This window comes from Danio rerio, chromosome 20, assembly GCF_052040795.2.
Source record: "Danio rerio strain M-AB ecotype USA chromosome 20, GRCz13ab, whole genome shotgun sequence".
Classification (NCBI taxonomy): domain Eukaryota; kingdom Metazoa; phylum Chordata; class Actinopteri; order Cypriniformes; family Danionidae; genus Danio; species Danio rerio.
Genome location: NC_141040.1, coordinates 53,234,317 through 53,251,573, shown reverse-complemented (window position 1 = coordinate 53,251,573; position 17,257 = coordinate 53,234,317). Strand labels below are relative to the sequence as shown.

Here is a 17,257-nt window from a genome sequence, read left to right as displayed (position 1 = left end):
ACTTCCTCATTATATAAGGGACTGACAACACGCATTCAAATCTATATTTATTTGAGGATATATTGCACTATTCATTTCTCACTTTCACTGATTTTACACTTATTGTTCTTGGTCTCTTCAAGGATTTGACATGAATTTTTATTCATCTTCATTAAAGCCTTTGACAGAACAGGTATTTGGTGAATTCTTAAGTAGATTGTGTTTTAAAATATGTTATTTCTGGCCCAGTATGTTTTATAATGTAATACTAATGACAACAGCTCTACTGCGACATCACACCTTTTTGCACACTTCTCCTTCAACTGTCAAACAGCTCAGAGACATTAAGCAATCTCCGGTAATTACATGCCTATACACCCCTTTCACTGGAAATTCAGTAGAATGTTATTTTATTTACGCAATTTTTGATACAGTGCGAGTATATATATATCTAGTAACAAGGAAACGAGAAACACTTGGGTTAGCTGGGCAGTTGTGAGGACACATTTTAAAAGTCGTCAGATTTGAATCATCTCTTTCTTCATCAGTAAGTATATCAGAAGCTCATTGTAAATTTCAATTAAAACTAGCTTTTATTATCAACTAGTTGTGACATAAAATATAAAAGAAAATGTCTATATTTTATTTCTTTAGCTTTAATGTGTGAAGACAAGTCATTCATTTAGGTTTCACCTCATTCTTTTTAACATTTTTTCCAAATACAATTCAGTGTGCTTTCTATTCTCAGACATTACTGGTTACTAAATTTTGCTTGATTTTAACCGCTTGATATAACTGATAATTCAAGGCGGTAGGTTTAAATACTGGGTCACTTTGTAGCAGGTTCTTCACCACGCAGCAATAACTTCTGAAGCTTATTTCAAAAATACTTTGAAAGATGGTTCTGTATGAAGCTGACATTATTTTTCATGTACTACATAAGTGAATCAGGTCAAATTAACTTTGCTCGTCTATGGCTTGAGGAGGGTACACACTTTTCCACTCTTGTACTTCTAAGCTGTTTTCTGTGCTGTTATCACTATTTAAAATGAATTTCCTTCATTCTAGGCTGTAAAAGATGGAACCTGTGATTGCGGCAAACACAAAATTCTCCCTTGACTTGTTGAAACAGCTCTGCCAGAAGAGCAAAGACAATGTGCTGTTCTCCCCCCTGAGCATCTCCTCTGCATTGGGTCTGGTTCTCCTGGGTGCCAAAGGCGAAACTGCTGACCAGATGTATAAGGTGCGCAAAGGACTCCAAATGTATCTATTAACTAACATCTTATGAATGCTTCAAAGCAGGGGTGTCCAAACTCGGTCCTGGAGGAGTAGTTCCTCCATGTGGTGGTTCAGGTGGGTGAGTTTAATTCAGGTTGGAACTACAATATGCAAGACACCGGCCTTCTAGGGCCAAGTTTGGACACCCCTGCTTTAATGCACTAACTCTTGTAATTTTGTTTATTTTTTAAATTCTTTCTTTAAGACAATTCTTTCTTCACCACCTGAATGTCTCTCTATTTTGAACAATATTATTTTATGTTTCTCTAAAGGTCCTCCAATTTTTCAAAGAGACAATTATTTACCATGATCTGTATGAGGCAATCAACCAAGGTGGGAAAAACAGAAAACTAAAGCTGTATAATCGCATGTTTGGAGACAGGACTATTGATTTTCTTGATGTGAGTTGGTTGAGAAAGTAAAGCAAATGGTTAATTTACATCCTGAAAATGAATTTGGCCCCTGATGTTATGCTGCAATGATCACTCTTTTTCTATTGGTGACTGTAGGGTTACCTTGATAAATGTGAGGAGTGGTGTTTTGCTGGCATTAGGAATGTTGACTTCAAGACAAATCCTGAGGCTGCAAGAGCACAAATCAACACCTGGGTGAAGAACAAAACTAAAGTGGATTGCAAACCAGATGCGGATCAGAAGTGTGACCCCTACAAGAGTAATTACTTGTTCTTTTTTTAATCTTGTATTAAGCCATTAGACAATATATTATTAGAACTAGGGCTGTCATCTATTAAATCGCATCACACATTTTTTTTCTCTTCTAAATGTAGCTTAATGATATAATGCTGCGTTTTGAAACTGAATAACAATAACATCATTAGGGACTTTTATAGTGCGCACAATAAAAAACAAAAACATAACATTGTTTTATAGGGATGTACTAAAATCAGAGGCAAAATTAAGCACTAGGCTGAAGACCAAATACCAAAAACTTTCAGGTTTTTCTCCCCTATATATTTTGCACTTTTTTCATGAATTAAACAGTCAAAGTGTGTTTAAAGACTTTTGTCTTGGTTCTCAAAGAAAAACAATAACATAAAAGTAAAATGGCCTTAAAATTACTAAATAAATGGAATAAAAATGTCTGTCACAATATATCACACAACATTTTTTTTATCGTGACAGGCCTACACTGTAAAAATGTCCGTAAATTAACAGTTTTACATATTTTGTGATTTTTTTTTTATGCTTTAGACCTGGCTTTGGACAACTTCTGACCTTAAAAACTTGGAAAAAGTGACTTTTATGAACATTTTTTATATTTTAAAGTTGTATATTATCTGGGTTGGTGTTGTATTTTATGCTGCAAAAACTTACTTATTCCTGGCTATATTATTTTTTATACAAGATATCACTTCAAAAATGTTGTCTTGGTTCTAAAAAAACTGATGAATTACAAAAGTACAAATAAAATGTAAATATTTACATTCCTAAACTGGTGGACATTTAACAGCTTTTCTGAGGTAAAAGTAGTGTGACATTATTTACGCATTAGTTACTAACATGCAGACGAAACAATGATTGAGTGATGCATTTAAATATGACAAACAGTTTCTTTCAGAAATAGTCAATATTCATGACACAATCTGTCATGGGACATTAAAGGAGGTCAAAAGTACTATTAAAATGGGCAGAAATCAAAGCTAAGTGGTCATTTCATTAAGATTGGATGTCAGATGTGCAACAAATAATGCTCAGTGAAGTTCTTTATGACCAGAAAAAAACTGAATAAAAATGATTTGTCTCCATATACCAATATCAATTATAAACAAGCACTCTGTGAGCATTCAGCACTCACACTTCTTGCATTTTATGGCCCATTTCCACTGAGTGATACAGTACAGTATAGTTCGGTGCGCATTTATAGCCATTTCCACTGTCAAAAGGCGTACCGAACCATACCGTACCACTTGTTCGGCACCCTTTGCAAAGGGTATCAAAAGGCGGACCTAAACACGCAGCTGAACACTATTGGTTTACAGAGATACATAGGAACAAAGGAACCGCCATGTTTGAAGAACACAGCCGAGACATTACACTGTAATATTAAATACATATAATAATGAGACATGGTCGAGCCGAGCTCAAACAAACCTTGTCGTTGTCTTGATGAACAGCCACAAAGCCAAAAATAACAAGATCTACTGGGTACTTTTGTTGTTTTACGGGCCCATCTAAAAAAGCGAGCGGTTTCACTTTCTCCAGAAAGCTCACTGCGTGTCTATATTTGAAAGAACGAACTTTTTGAGCTGATGAAAATAACGTGTGCGTGATTAATGAAGTGCTTCGATATCCGATCCTTTCAGAAAGAAATGAAGAGCAAAAAAAACAGAGGAGAAGCCAGAAAAAACAGCAACAAATGATGCGTCTGCAGCCTAAAACGTGAACAAACTGCCATCATCACCTTTTGGACTATTATGAACTTGGAATGACAGAATTACTCTCTTACAGAGGCTATGTGCTGGTGAAAATTAAAGAAACAGTGTTGTTAGTGTACTAAATGTACACTGTAAACCTGAATATTGTCTTTACTTAAACAATTTAGTAAAGTTGACTGAATAGAGCTTACATTTTTGCATTTCTGTCCTATCACTTAAAACTATGAGTTAATATAACTTATGTACCATGTAAATGCAAAAACTTAAGATTTTAAGTGTAGTAAGCTCAAAATCATAATTAATCCTTTAAAAAATAGGTAATTTTCACAAATGTAGTCTTGACTAAAATTCTAATGTGCAACCTTAAGTGCACAGTATTTTTTAAATCATAAAACAAATGGCTTCAGGTATAATTATTAATCATAATGTGATTAAATGGCTTCTTATTTTTTGTTTAAAATTTATCTAAACATTTATTTCATAGTATATTATTAAGGCCCGTGCAAACAAAGACGTTTTTTGCTCGCATTTTCCGTCAACGTTTAATGCCTCGTGACTATATAAAGGGCGTCAATGTGATCGTGCACACCAATGCGCAAACGGCAGGCAGAAAAGCACCATTTAAAAAAAAAAGCCTCATGCTTGTTTTTTTTATTTGATGCGCTGCGTTAAAACCTTCTCCACCAATCAGGTCGGCACTTTTGGACATGTGCACTGAGCTGCTGAAGTTACAGTAAACAGCACTTGGAGGTGCTCAAGCGCAAAACTGTAAATGTGAGCGCACATTGAAGAAGATGCCCAGAGGCAATATGAACGTGGAGCTGCTGATTGCTCTGGTGAACTATAATCATTTCTTCATCGCTAGAGCTGGAGCTGCTGCTTGAACCATCCATGCTTGGTTGAGTCACCAGTAACTTTAAGCACAAGTGTGTAAACTTCCTCTCTTCCTAATTCTTCTGTGTTACAAGCGGGTCTCAGAAGCTTTATAGCGCCATCCAACATCAAGGAGTGATTTTGCATACCCTTCTGCTTGATGCCAGTGAAAATCGCTTGGGTTTGAATACGAAAAAACGTCTCGTAAAACGCTCACGATAAACGCAAACGAAAAGCGTCCCAGTGTGTAGGAGACTTTACACACAAGCATGCACACATATATATATATATATATATATATATATATATATATATATATATATATATATATATATATATATATATATATATATATTAGTGCTGTCAATCGATTAAAAAACAACCTTTTTTCGCACCTTTTTTAAAAAATTAATCGCGATTAATGGCATTTAAAATACTGAAACTTGTAACTGAAACTTTTGGCTATTCAAATGTAAAATTAATGTAAACACAAGACAAAAACTATTTAAATTCAAAATATAATTGTTTATTAGAATCTTTGTTTAACTTGTAACACAGATTTCATCATGCAAACAACATACCCACAATAAACCATCAAGATCTTGCTTGACAGCCATATTTATTACAGAAATTTACACAGGCATTTTGCTTAATTCTTCTTTACGTTCATCCAGTTGCTAAGACTAGGAGTAACCCGCAAGTGCACAGAGACTCCCAAATGCCCGCAAATGAATGATAATCTCTCGCAAACCGGTCCTTAAATACATTGCACACCCCTCTCCCCCGCATCCCTCCTAGCTCTTCAGGTACTGTATGTCGTAAACAAATCACCCCCACCGTCCTTCAGGTACGTCTTGCGTGCACACGCCCCTACTCAGATACGTTGCTCACTCCACCCCTGACACCCCTCAACGGGCCTGACACAGACACACACACAGACACACACACAACGCGCTGGAGGGAATGACTCCCTTTAGATTCAACACACATGATCTCGTTCATCAAATTTACTTAAACTAAGTGTCCTAAAGTATTGCTGTATTTCACAAGGATTCTGACACAGCAACGCGAAGCATACGCTTTTGTTGCGTTTAATGAGGAAACACGCTAAACTTGGAGGGCTCATGCTGAAAGGCAGAGTAATGCCCTGTCTTTGACAGCTCGCGACTTCACCAGACATTCTGAGTACATTCACATAAGACACCAATACTCCGATTTTAATATGATTAAGATTATACTCTTATTAAAAGTCTACCGTGTAGCCTAAGCAGTGATTTTATCACCTTAAAGAAACGCCGAGTCACGAAATGCGGAGGATTTTCTTTCTGTTCGCCATTCGGTATCAACTTACATCAGAAGTCGAAAGTTAAAAATGAAACACCCGAAATTGCATGTCTTTGGAGAGCCTGGTGATGCGACTAGTTGTTTTATAGTGGAACTTGCCTTCAAAAAGTGCTTCCTTGGTCTTATCCACATTTATTGCATGTTAAACACACGTCCACCACAACAGGAAGTAAAAAAAATAACCCTGCAACTGCATTAATTGCGTAAAAATTTTTTAGCGCGTTAATTATTTAAAATTAATTGAACGCGCTAACGCACAAATTTTGACAGCGCTATATATATATATATATATATATATATATATATATATATATATATATATAGATAGATAGATAGATAGATAGATAGATAGATGATAGATAGATAGATAGATAGATAGATAGATAGATAGATAGATAGATAGATAGATAGATAGATAGATAGATAGATAGATAGATAGATAGATAGATAGATAGATAGATAGATAGATAGATAGATATCCATTACTCCATTACTCAATTAAATTGAGGCAACAAGTTTACTCAATTAGTTTAGTTCAGTCAACATATTAGGGTTTTCAATATATGCTGTGGGTAGTTTTTTTGTAATTGATAACATATCGAAGACTGTAAGGGGATGTATGTGTTCATATATGTTGCATTTTTTTATTTTATATAAATGCAGACCTTACAGTAAGCTATTTACTAGGTCATTTTTCTGCAGTTATAATCAAATTATGTTCATAGAAAAGTTATAATAAACATTTATACACAAGTATTTATGTGTATAAAGCGTCTGTTTCGTGAGAAGTGCTTCTCGTATGATATGTGAAAATCCTCCTACAGCTTTACTGTTGACATTCCCTGGAGCGAAAATGACGTTGTCTGAAACTTTGTCGTACACCACGGCCACCAAAAGAGTACCATTGGTACCTTTTTAGCAGTGGAAATGCAAGCTCGATAAAGGTGACCCGTACCAACCTTTACTGTACCCCTCAGTGGAAATGAGCCATTATTGATTGTAGAGCAGTCCCTGCAAACAATCTGTCATCTACCATTGGCAAGAAGAGTTCTCTGCATCAGCTCACCATTTAGTGATATTTTAAACAAGACATGCTGCAGTGATAACTTAATTCACAACGCCAATAATGCAGATAGGGCGTCACGGTGGCGCAGTTGGTAACAATCACCTCACAGCAAGAAGGTCACTTGGTTGAGCCTCGGCTGGGTCAGTTGGCATTTCTGTGTTTGCATGCTCTCCGCATGTTGGAGTGCGGTTTCCTCCGGGTGCTCCGGTTTCCCCTCACAGTCCAATCACAGGCTGTATATGTGATTTGAATAAACTAAAATGTCCGAAGTGTAAGAGTGTGAATAAATGTAAATAGGTGTTTGCCAGTGTTGGGTTGCAGCTGGAAGGGCAACCGCTGCGTAAAACACTGGTTAACTTACACTGGTTAAGTTGTCAGTTCATGATCCCAGATTAATAATGAGATGAAATGAATGAAATAAAACGTAAATTAATAATGAGAATAAAAAATGATTTAATGCTGAAGCCATGATCCCTCTGCGTTTATGTAAACAGTATTGTTGCATAACCTTCATTGATAACATGTACAATTTCGCTAATACTGATTTGATTATTACTATAAAAAGTGTATTACTGCATTAACTCAGTAACTAAGGCAGTTATGGAAAGTAATAATGAATAAGTGAACAAATAGCCTAAAAATGAAATGAAAAAGAGGAACCAAAAACAGTCACCATGTCTAGTGCCCATATCCTATGTGATTAAAACGCCCCTCTCAGTTATGACATTCTGGCGCCGGGCCTGATGGGACAGGCCACGGGTCAAACAGAAAACACATTTTGCCTTACAGTAAATCGCATGTTGATAAAATTTGTGCCGTTACAAGTTTGCATTAAAATTAAACATGTTATTGTTTACAGCACTAACTACAGTAGAATGCTTTCTGATAGTCTCTTTTGATCTTTATTTTTTAGATTCAATTGAGAATTTGTTGGGTAAAGAAGATGTGAGTAAGGACTCCGTTCTTGCACTAATCAGTGTAATGCACTTCGAGGCTCGGTGGGCACAGTCATTCGAACCCCTTCACACCAATAAGGTAACTTTGTCAAAATAATATGACTGTTTCTGACAAAAATCTGTCATGATCTCTTGTGCTTTATAGCTTTAGTGTGTTATTCAGGTGTTTAGGTGAAACTGCAGCTTAATCATGCTTATAATTCAATACATCAGCGTAACTAATGTCTATTATGTCTGTGTTTTAAATGTCAGGACAAAGCTCAAAATGGACAAATGATGCAAACGACACAGATTTTTCCTCTAGGTGAAATCCCTGACGCTGACAGTAAGATGTTGGAGATCCCTTATGAGAATTCAGATGTGAGCTTTCTCATCATACTCCCAAACCAGAACGACGGGCTGCCAAAGGTAAAACATGAGCTGTGTTTCACTCCTTATAGACACACACACACATAATTTTTTCCTTCATTGAGTGAATGAAGGAAGTTTACATCGACATAGTGTTGATACCTTAATATTGGAGAGGGTGCTCGCTGCAGAGCCATTTGAGCAGAGCTGAGCTCCAGCGAGGGGGAGCATGAGCTCTCGTTCTGCCTCCTGTAAGCTGTTTTAATGCGTACACCAACTCCACCCCTAACCCTACCCCCAGTGACATCACTCGTAGAAAAAGTGCAAAAAAGGTGGAGCTCAAGCTCAAGCTCCCCCTCGCTGGAGCTCAGCTCGCCCAAATGGCTCTGCAGCGAGCACCACTTGTAATACTGAGAGGGAGCGAGTCGGCTTTATATGTCCAGTCCAGCACCTTTATTTCCCAAAGTGCAATGCAGTTGTGACATCACAAAAGTTTAGATCCAGCCTGATTTCACAAGTAGGGCTGGACGCTAAAATCGATATTGGTATTTATTGACCGAACACCATTGTCAATATCGATAATAAAAAAAGTTTGGTATGTAGTTCCAGTATGAAGTGCTATAGTTTTATTGGAAGCAATGCCAATAAGCTTAGGGTGTCAATTTGTCATATCCAATGGAGGCGCGTGCACGAAGTGTGTACCACATTTTCCTGGTACACCTAGTTGAAAAACTTTCCGAATGGCCCGAGCGGTAGAACTAACCAATCTGCTTCACACTTTGTATGGAATTTACACATTTCAGAAATAACGGCAGAGGAATTACCTCAGACAAACACAAAGCACGCGCTTGCGCTTGCGACTTCAGGTGAGAATAACAACACACGTAAAAATGAGTGCCGTATAACAGCAGTGAAGAGATTGTAAATAAAAAGATGTCACCATAGTGGCTTTTTGGTTTCTTTTCTTGTGCATCCCAGCTACTAGCTCCACATCTGAAATATTTTTTTGCATAGGGGTAATGTAGTCATTCAACTTTACTACTTATAATGTTGTATATATGAAGATCATTTGTAAGAATTCATAGAGATCAGTCATACGAAAATGTGAGATTTTAAAAATAAGGTGTGGCACCAAACCCCACCCTTAAACCTTAACATCATTGGGGATGAGCAAATCGTACTAAATTGTACAAATGAGACAGTACAAATTCACATAACGGGTGATGCGGTGGCGGAGTGGCTAGCACTGTTGCCTCACAGCAAGAAGGTTGCTGGTTCGAGCCTCAGCTGGGTCAGCTGGCATTTTTGTGGATTTTGCATGTTCTCCCTCCGTTCGCGTGTGTTTCCTCCGGTTGCTCCGGTTTCCCCCACAAGTCCCAAGACATGTGCTATAGGTGAATTGGGTAGGTAAAATATGACCGTAGTGTATTTGTGTGTGTAAGTGAGTGTGTATGGGTGTTCCCCAGTGATGGGTTGCAGCTGGAAGGGCATAAGCTGCGTAAAACATGTGCTGGATAAGTTGGCGGTTCATTCCGCTGTGGCAACCCCAGATTAATAAAGGGACTAAGCAGAAAATAAAATGAATGAATGAATGAAATTCACACGAATTAGCCTCTACATCAAAAAATGAATTGCTGTGAGAAGGGATGCAACTATCAACCTATTAACCAGGGGCGTTGCTAGGGTCGAAAGGGATAAGGGGCTCAGCCCCAAAGAAGTCTACCCCCCCCCACCCCCCAATAAAAAAATATAGTTTTAATTCACCCCACTAATATACCTAACCTACTCTAATCTTATTAACAGGTTTAAAATTGGTTAATAATAAAAAAGGGTTTTTGTGACTTGTAACACCAAATAGAAAAAAAAATTGATAAATTAACCCACTTCTCATTTACTAATCTGTTATGAGCCATATCATACCTCTTGAGCCTCCTATCTCCTCCTGATTTGCAGTTTCTGTATGTTTTTTGAAAATGGAATTTTCTGCATGTCTTCAAATCTGAAAATATGATTTATTTTATAGTGTGAGTTGTTATCCAATGTGATACAAAGCTACAAACATGTTCATTTGGACAGAGTGATTAACTGAGGTGTAGTGTTGTCAAGATACTGGAATTTCTAAATTCAATACCTTGCAAAATATTAATATTCAATAGGGTACTATTTTTATATAATAACAATTCTATCAAAAATAGTAAAAAAATAAAAATAAAGATCTATATGCTAGAAATATGTTTACTTTAAATTTCTTCAGAGGGAATTTTTTTTTTCAGTTTTTCTCAAAATAGGGTGATGTGGGCATTGTAGCACTTTAAATGCATGTAATGCCTGTTTTATTCATACTTGAGAAGAAATTCCATATATGCCTCACAAAAGTAGTAGAAAATTCTAGGAAATCCCTAATATGGGTGAGGGCATCCAGCTATTGCTGTAGTAGAATGAAAATAAGATCTGAATAACCAAAAAAAGGCTTTAACTGATCATTTACACGACTGCGACAATAAATGTTTTATACAGTTGAAGTCAGAATTATTAGCCCTCCTTTGAATTTTATTTTCTTTTTTAAATATTTCCTAAATGATGTTTAACAGAGAAAGGAAATGTTCACAGTAGCCTATGTCTGATAATATTTTCCTTTTGAAGAAAGTCTTATTTGTTTTATTTCAGCTAGAATAAAAGCAGTTTTACATTTTTTTAAAAACTTTTTAGGGTCAAAATTATTAGCCCCTTTAAGCTTTATTTTTTTCCTATAGTCTACAGAACAAACCATCGTTATACAATAACTTGCCTAATTACCCTACCCTGCCTTTAAAGCCTTCAACTGTCTTAAAAATATCTAGTCAAATATTATGTACTGTCATCATGGCAAAGATAAAATAAATCAGTTATTAGAGTTGAGTTATTAAAACTATTGTGATTAGAAATGTGCTGAAAACAATCTTCTCTCTGTTAAACAGAATTTGGGGAAAAAAATAAACGGGGGCTAATAATTCAGACTTTAACTCTATGTGTTCTTCCAACCATTTTAGGTATTTTTTATAAGAAAGTCGATTTATAATTCGATGCTAACTGACATAGCATGTTACAGAATATAGCTATTTAATAATAAGCTAGATGCATAAACTCACTGTGATTTAACTATTACAGAAACAGATGTGACTTGCTATATCATATAAATATGCCTAGATATCTTTATCATATCTAGAAAGCTAGTACAATTTACGTTTTTTTTAACTAACTTGCATGTATTTCCATTGCATGATGCACATTTTACTGATTATAGTTATTTTATTTCACCAAAACTACATACATTTTATACTGTGGAAACAATAAGCTTCATCAGTAGTTAAAACTATTCAGTTTCGCGAAAGAGTTGTATTATTACCTCATTAGCTTCAGCTCCTCATAATAATGAATGAAGTGTAGTGGCGGGATTTTTTTAACACCATGTGACAACAGAGCCACTCCCACCTGCCGGTAGAAACAGGTACTGCTGAACAGCTGACGATTTAATTACCCCACACAAACGCTGCGTTATCTGAAATGTGCGTGATGTTTGTGGTAATTTTCAGTACTTAGATAACAAAATAAATGTAATACAACATATTTTTATTTAAGTGCAACATATTCCAAGAGATCAGGGGCTTTTGACAATACATCAGGGGCTTAAGCCCCCAAAGCTTCTCAACCACACATTTCAGCACAAAACAAAACTGCTGCAACCTGCAAACTGTGCCCTTGTTTGAGGTACCAAGCTTGTACACTGAGGCTAATACCCTCAAACATGAGCGTGGTAGTGGGGGGGAAAGTGGACCTGACTACCCAGGGCCCCGTCTAGGGAGAGGGCCCTTTGAAGTCCCACCAATTTTTTATTATTATTATTTGTAGCCTACTTTGAATTAATTGGCCCCTCCAATTGATGTCAATGTCATTATTTATTTAAAATATATTGATAACACCCCCTCCCCGAAATGGTTTAGTCCGCCTACAGACGGCAGCCGGCGGCAAACAAGTAACGCAGTGAGTCTAGAGCCTGATCATGCTGCACAAAAAGCCCAAATCGGGCTTTCAAAAAAAGAAAGACAGGAAGGAAAAAGAAAGAAGGCAGAATGAGGAGAAGCAGCTGGTGACTGCTTTCTTTTCAAAAGGTGAACTGAGTTTGCTTGTTATGAAACTACATCTGATTAAAGTTAACATAGTCAACTCCAGACAGCGGCTGCTAATGCAGGGCTCGAAATTGCGACCATTTAGGTCACATACAGTATAATGCTGATTTGTGTACAGTCATTACTAGGGAAACCGTAATAGGTCAGCGCTCCTAAAGCGCCCCCTTTTGAAAGAGAATGAATTTTTATTTCCAATATATTTTTTCAGCTGTTTATGGTCAAATTATTGCAATTATCGATCCATGTGTAAATGTGAAAGAAGTTAATGTGCCTTTTAAAAATCTAAACAATTAAGTAATACTAATATAAGAAATAATATACTTGATTTATCCCTTTTAATGGTTTAAAGGTTGAAATGCCATTGTATTAGATATTTTGTGTCTGTATACGTCTGCAAGATGTCTGTTAAAGATCTCTTGATCTGGAAAGCACCTGCTGTATACAAACGTCTGGCAGACGTCTGTATGATGTCAGTTTTACACACATTCTGAATCGCAAACATCTTAAAGATGTCTAATAGAAGTCTATTTCACATCTGATAGGAAACGTCTCGTAGATGTCTTGCAGATGTGAATGCAGACGTCAAATAGACATCTCCGAGATGTACGTGTGCTAATCAAAATCGGCCATTAAGAATCATGATCGGCGCATAACTAAAAAGAAAATGGGTGCTCCTAAATTTTTTGGGATGCTCCCAACTTTTTGAAGTTGGGAGCACCAGTGCTACCAAGTAAAAAAGTTAATTTTGAGGGGGGCCCACTGACATTGAGAGGGTACAGGGCCCAGAATTTGGTGCTACGCCCCTGCCCCCACACACTGGATTAACTATGGTTGAGGCTATTAACCATACCTTCCAACACTTCGACTTTTCCTGGGAGTCTCCCATAATTCAGACCCATCTCCCGCCACTCCTAAAAAACTCTTGTAATTCTCAAAATTTGCAGAAAGTTAATTCTACTCATTTGAAAAGAGTTTTGAACTCAGTGTTGAAAGTAATGAGTTAATTAAATACTTTATTACTTCAACTTAAATGGAGTAGGTTCACAGCACTCATATAGATTAGTTTTTGTAACTCAAATCATTTGTTGCAATCAGTTTCCTCAAATGGTTTGTGTTGCCTTAACGGGCTTTACAGTACTCAGTTGGTTTGAGATCTCATTTATTGGGGTTTACTGTGGTCAAATTGCTACGTTTACTCAAATGAATTAAGTTCACAGTACTCGTTAGAATTAGTTTTTGAACTTAAATGGTTTGTTGCAGTTGGTTTCCTTTAAAACCGTTACCTTAACTTTTTGGGTTTTACAGTGTAAGGGCTGTTTACATATTGCGTCTTTTGTACGCACAAGTGCATATTGGGAGAGGCAAGATGAGCTCATGCTTTCCAGGCGTACCTAGTTAAAAACATCTCAACTTTTCAGAATGCTGCGTGACAGGAACTGACAAGAACTGACCGCTCAGCTTCATACATTGTATGGAATCTACACGTGTCTACTCTGGTCCAAAGTTTAAAAACAAAAATTAAAATTCCAAGCATTTTTGTAATACAGTTGATCAAAAGTGCCTTTCAGAGAGAGGTTCAGCAGCCTTTGACTACATTTGTTCTCTTTAAAAGGGAAATATTTAGCTAATATGTAGTTTAGATTTACATTAGACAAATAGTATTATTTAATAATTGTTATTTGTTTTTATTTTATTTATTGTTGTTATTTATTTTCAGTGTAAAATCATTACTTGTATTTAAATGCCAAAAACCTTTTTCACTTACCTTTAAGTTTAAAGAGAAACAGGCTATTGTTTGTTTATTATTATTATTATTATTATTATTATTATTATTATTATGTGCTGTATTAATTGGTTAATGAGAATCAATTAATAACACTTTAAAATATAAGTAGTTTTCATGTGACTTTTTAAATTAGTAGTGTTTTAAATTAATAAATGCATATAATAATGGTAGCCGTAATTATTCCCCTGACTATAATCATACAACCAAAATCTATAATCATTGCATCCCTAGTCGTGAGATAGTGTTGGTTGTTTCCAAGTGTTCAAGGGTTTTCCGCCAGTAGCGGACACTTGTGTGATGATGTACATCTAAGGGAATGAGGGGGTGGAAAGTTAGTGAGTGAAGGGCATAAAAAATTTGACCAAAATGCTGCCATCAACAGCTACTAAACCTGCTTCACCAATTTCATTTTAGTTAGGACAGCATAAATATTACTAAGTCTATGAAGTTACTATGAAGTCTATGGTTTTGTATTGGATGTGTTGGTAAAATAATTAAGTCTTCCACATCTGTCTCCTACTTTTCTCCCCTTTCAAGTTGTTAGACTCGATGACTCATGAGAAGATTCTGATGTGGACTCAGTCCCACTGGATGACACCCACAGAGGTGACTGTTGACATGCCCATCTTTCAGCTGAAGGAAAAGTATGACCTGGAGGAGGCCATGAAGGCTCTGGGCATGACAGACGTCTTTGGTGACAGCTGTGACCTATCTGGCATGGCGTCTGGAAAGTTGAAACTATCCAAAGTGGTTCACGGGTGTTCTGTGAATGTGGATGAGAAAGGCATAAATGCTGATACAGGCAATGGTGGAGTTGTCAAGTCTCTTTGTTGTAAAGTCCCCACAAACAGATTTGTGGCAGATCGCCCCTTCCTTTTCTTCATCCGCCACAACCCCACCAAGAGCATCCTCTTCTGGGGCCGCTTCAATCCCCAGGGACCAGTAAACTAAAGCTAGGAGCAGATTCCTCGACAGTCTGATCAGTCATGTTAAAATAAAGAGGCTATACTTCATGTAATATGTGACAAACTTCATACTCAGGAAGCACAATAGAGTGGAGTACTTAAATTGATCAACTAATAAAAGAAGTATGGCAGAATCATGTGTGTTGTATTTTTTTATTAAATATTAGTAATATAATAAATTAATTTAAACTTCATTTAAAATTTTAGTAAATGGGTTGAAATGAATAAGTAGGAGGAATGAGTTGTTGAAGAGACACATTTAGTTATTTAGTGGACACTTTTTTTCCAAAGCTACTTGCAATTGAGAAGACATTTAGCGATTCAACAATAAGCGGCAATGCAGACAAGAAGTGCTAATTATACAGAGAAGGGGTGTAACGGATCACGGTTGATCCGTGATTCGTACAGATCATAACCCAGGGTTTGGAACACACGTGACCTGTGAATTAATACATTTTTTACTTGTAGATTAATCCTAAATTTTTAATGGTCACACAGAGATCGCCTCTCATGTCATTCAAATCAAAAGTATGAAAGAATTTAGGCTTTCCTGTAAAATATAATGATGATAGAAGAAGTTGTGGTGGGTTATTCGGGATGTGGTGGGTTTCATTAAAGGAGTTTCTGTCATTACTTATTTAGCCTGCATTAATGCATTTAGTGTAACCTGCACGATTAATTATTAAAAGATCAGAATCTTAACACCCACGCAACATAAATTATAAATGATGGTGATTTGCATATGTTTATTATTAACCACGGCATGAAAAACGCAAAAATCAAGAAACATATACAGTCTACAACCAGTCAAATAATACAGAAGTACTAGGATTTTATGTGTGTGTGGCAATACACTTATGACTGATTTTGTGGTGATGGGTCAAATTCAAATCCAAAATATAATGCATATATATATATATATATATATATATATATATATATATATATATATATATATATATATATATATATATCAGAGGTCGCGTTAACCAAATATTTTCTGTCATTGACAGATTTTTTTTTTCAGCACTGACGGAAAAATCTGAAGGTGATCCGTCATTTTGACGGATTATGCTAGGGGTGATCTAATGTAATTTGTAGCTAACTGTAATTCCCACTCCTGTCCAGCTGATGGCAATTGCCTTTGTCCACAGGCATCTGGCCTGAGTATGGCAGCAGGAGCCTCCGGCAGCTGAGAATCTAGGCGGAACTGGCCCGAGTGTATTTTGCTATCTAGGGTGCGTTAGAGTGCGTTGTGAGCACTACCAGACTGAAAGGGGTGCAGCCGCGCCCCTTGTGCAGAAGGAGCGTGTGCTGTAGTATTTTTTTTTCACGGTGAAATGCGTGCTTGCAGGATCGGGAAATCCCACATTCAGAGAAACTTTTTTTTTTAGACCAGCAAACTTTCTAAACAGCCTTAGGAGAAATGTTTCCAAACTACAAAACTCTGGCTGAAGTGGCGCTAGTAAATCCGATCTTTGGTCACGAGAAGTTGACTTTCAGAGGCAAAGACAGTCTCCCTTGATGCGTTAGATTACGCACAGGCAAGAACCCAGTTCAGGTCGAGGCAGGAGGAAGATATGAGTTAAGGCAGACAGGAGTTTTTGTTCATTTGTCAAATAAATAAATGAATAATTTTGCCTATATGCTCGTCGTGCAAGTTCATTATTAAAATATGAATGGAAAGAGCGTTCAGAAAGTCTGCAAATTAAATAATGATCAATAATAAGTTATGACGGAAATTTTACAACGCTCTTCGTACAATGAGAAAGTCTAACGCGACCTTTGATACATATATATTTATTTATTTATTTATTTATTTATTTATATATATATATATATATATATAAATATATATATATAAATATATATATATATATATATATATATATATATATATATATATATATATATATAAAACATAGCGGTTCCTTTGTTTTCATTCAGGCTAGCTGTATGACATATTTCTGTAACCAATCAGCATTCAGCTGCGTGTGTAGCTCCACCTTTTGGTACCCTTACTCGTGTTCGGTACCCTTTCGAAAGGGTGCCGAAAATATGGTACAGTACGGTTCGGTACACCATTTGACAGTGGAAACAG

The 17,257-nt window shown here is 36.4% G+C and overlaps 2 protein-coding genes across 4 annotated transcripts in view; one reads left to right on the top strand and one right to left on the bottom strand.

Annotated features, from left to right (window-relative positions):
* Window positions 1-17,257, bottom strand: part of cd109 (CD109 molecule) — a 153,144-nt gene that overhangs the window by 21,452 nt on the left and 114,435 nt on the right. The gene's annotated exons all lie outside the window — the stretch shown is intronic.
* serpinb5l (serpin peptidase inhibitor, clade B (ovalbumin), member 5, like) lies at window positions 469-15,290 on the top strand. Its single transcript, NM_212877.1, has 7 exons — window positions 469-526; window positions 1,048-1,222; window positions 1,530-1,658; window positions 1,767-1,929; window positions 7,849-7,970; window positions 8,144-8,299; window positions 14,729-15,290. Exons 2-7 carry the CDS (start codon window positions 1,058-1,060, stop codon window positions 15,140-15,142), a joined length of 1,149 nt encoding a protein of 382 aa, NP_998042.1. The 5' UTR covers window positions 469-526; window positions 1,048-1,057; the 3' UTR covers window positions 15,143-15,290.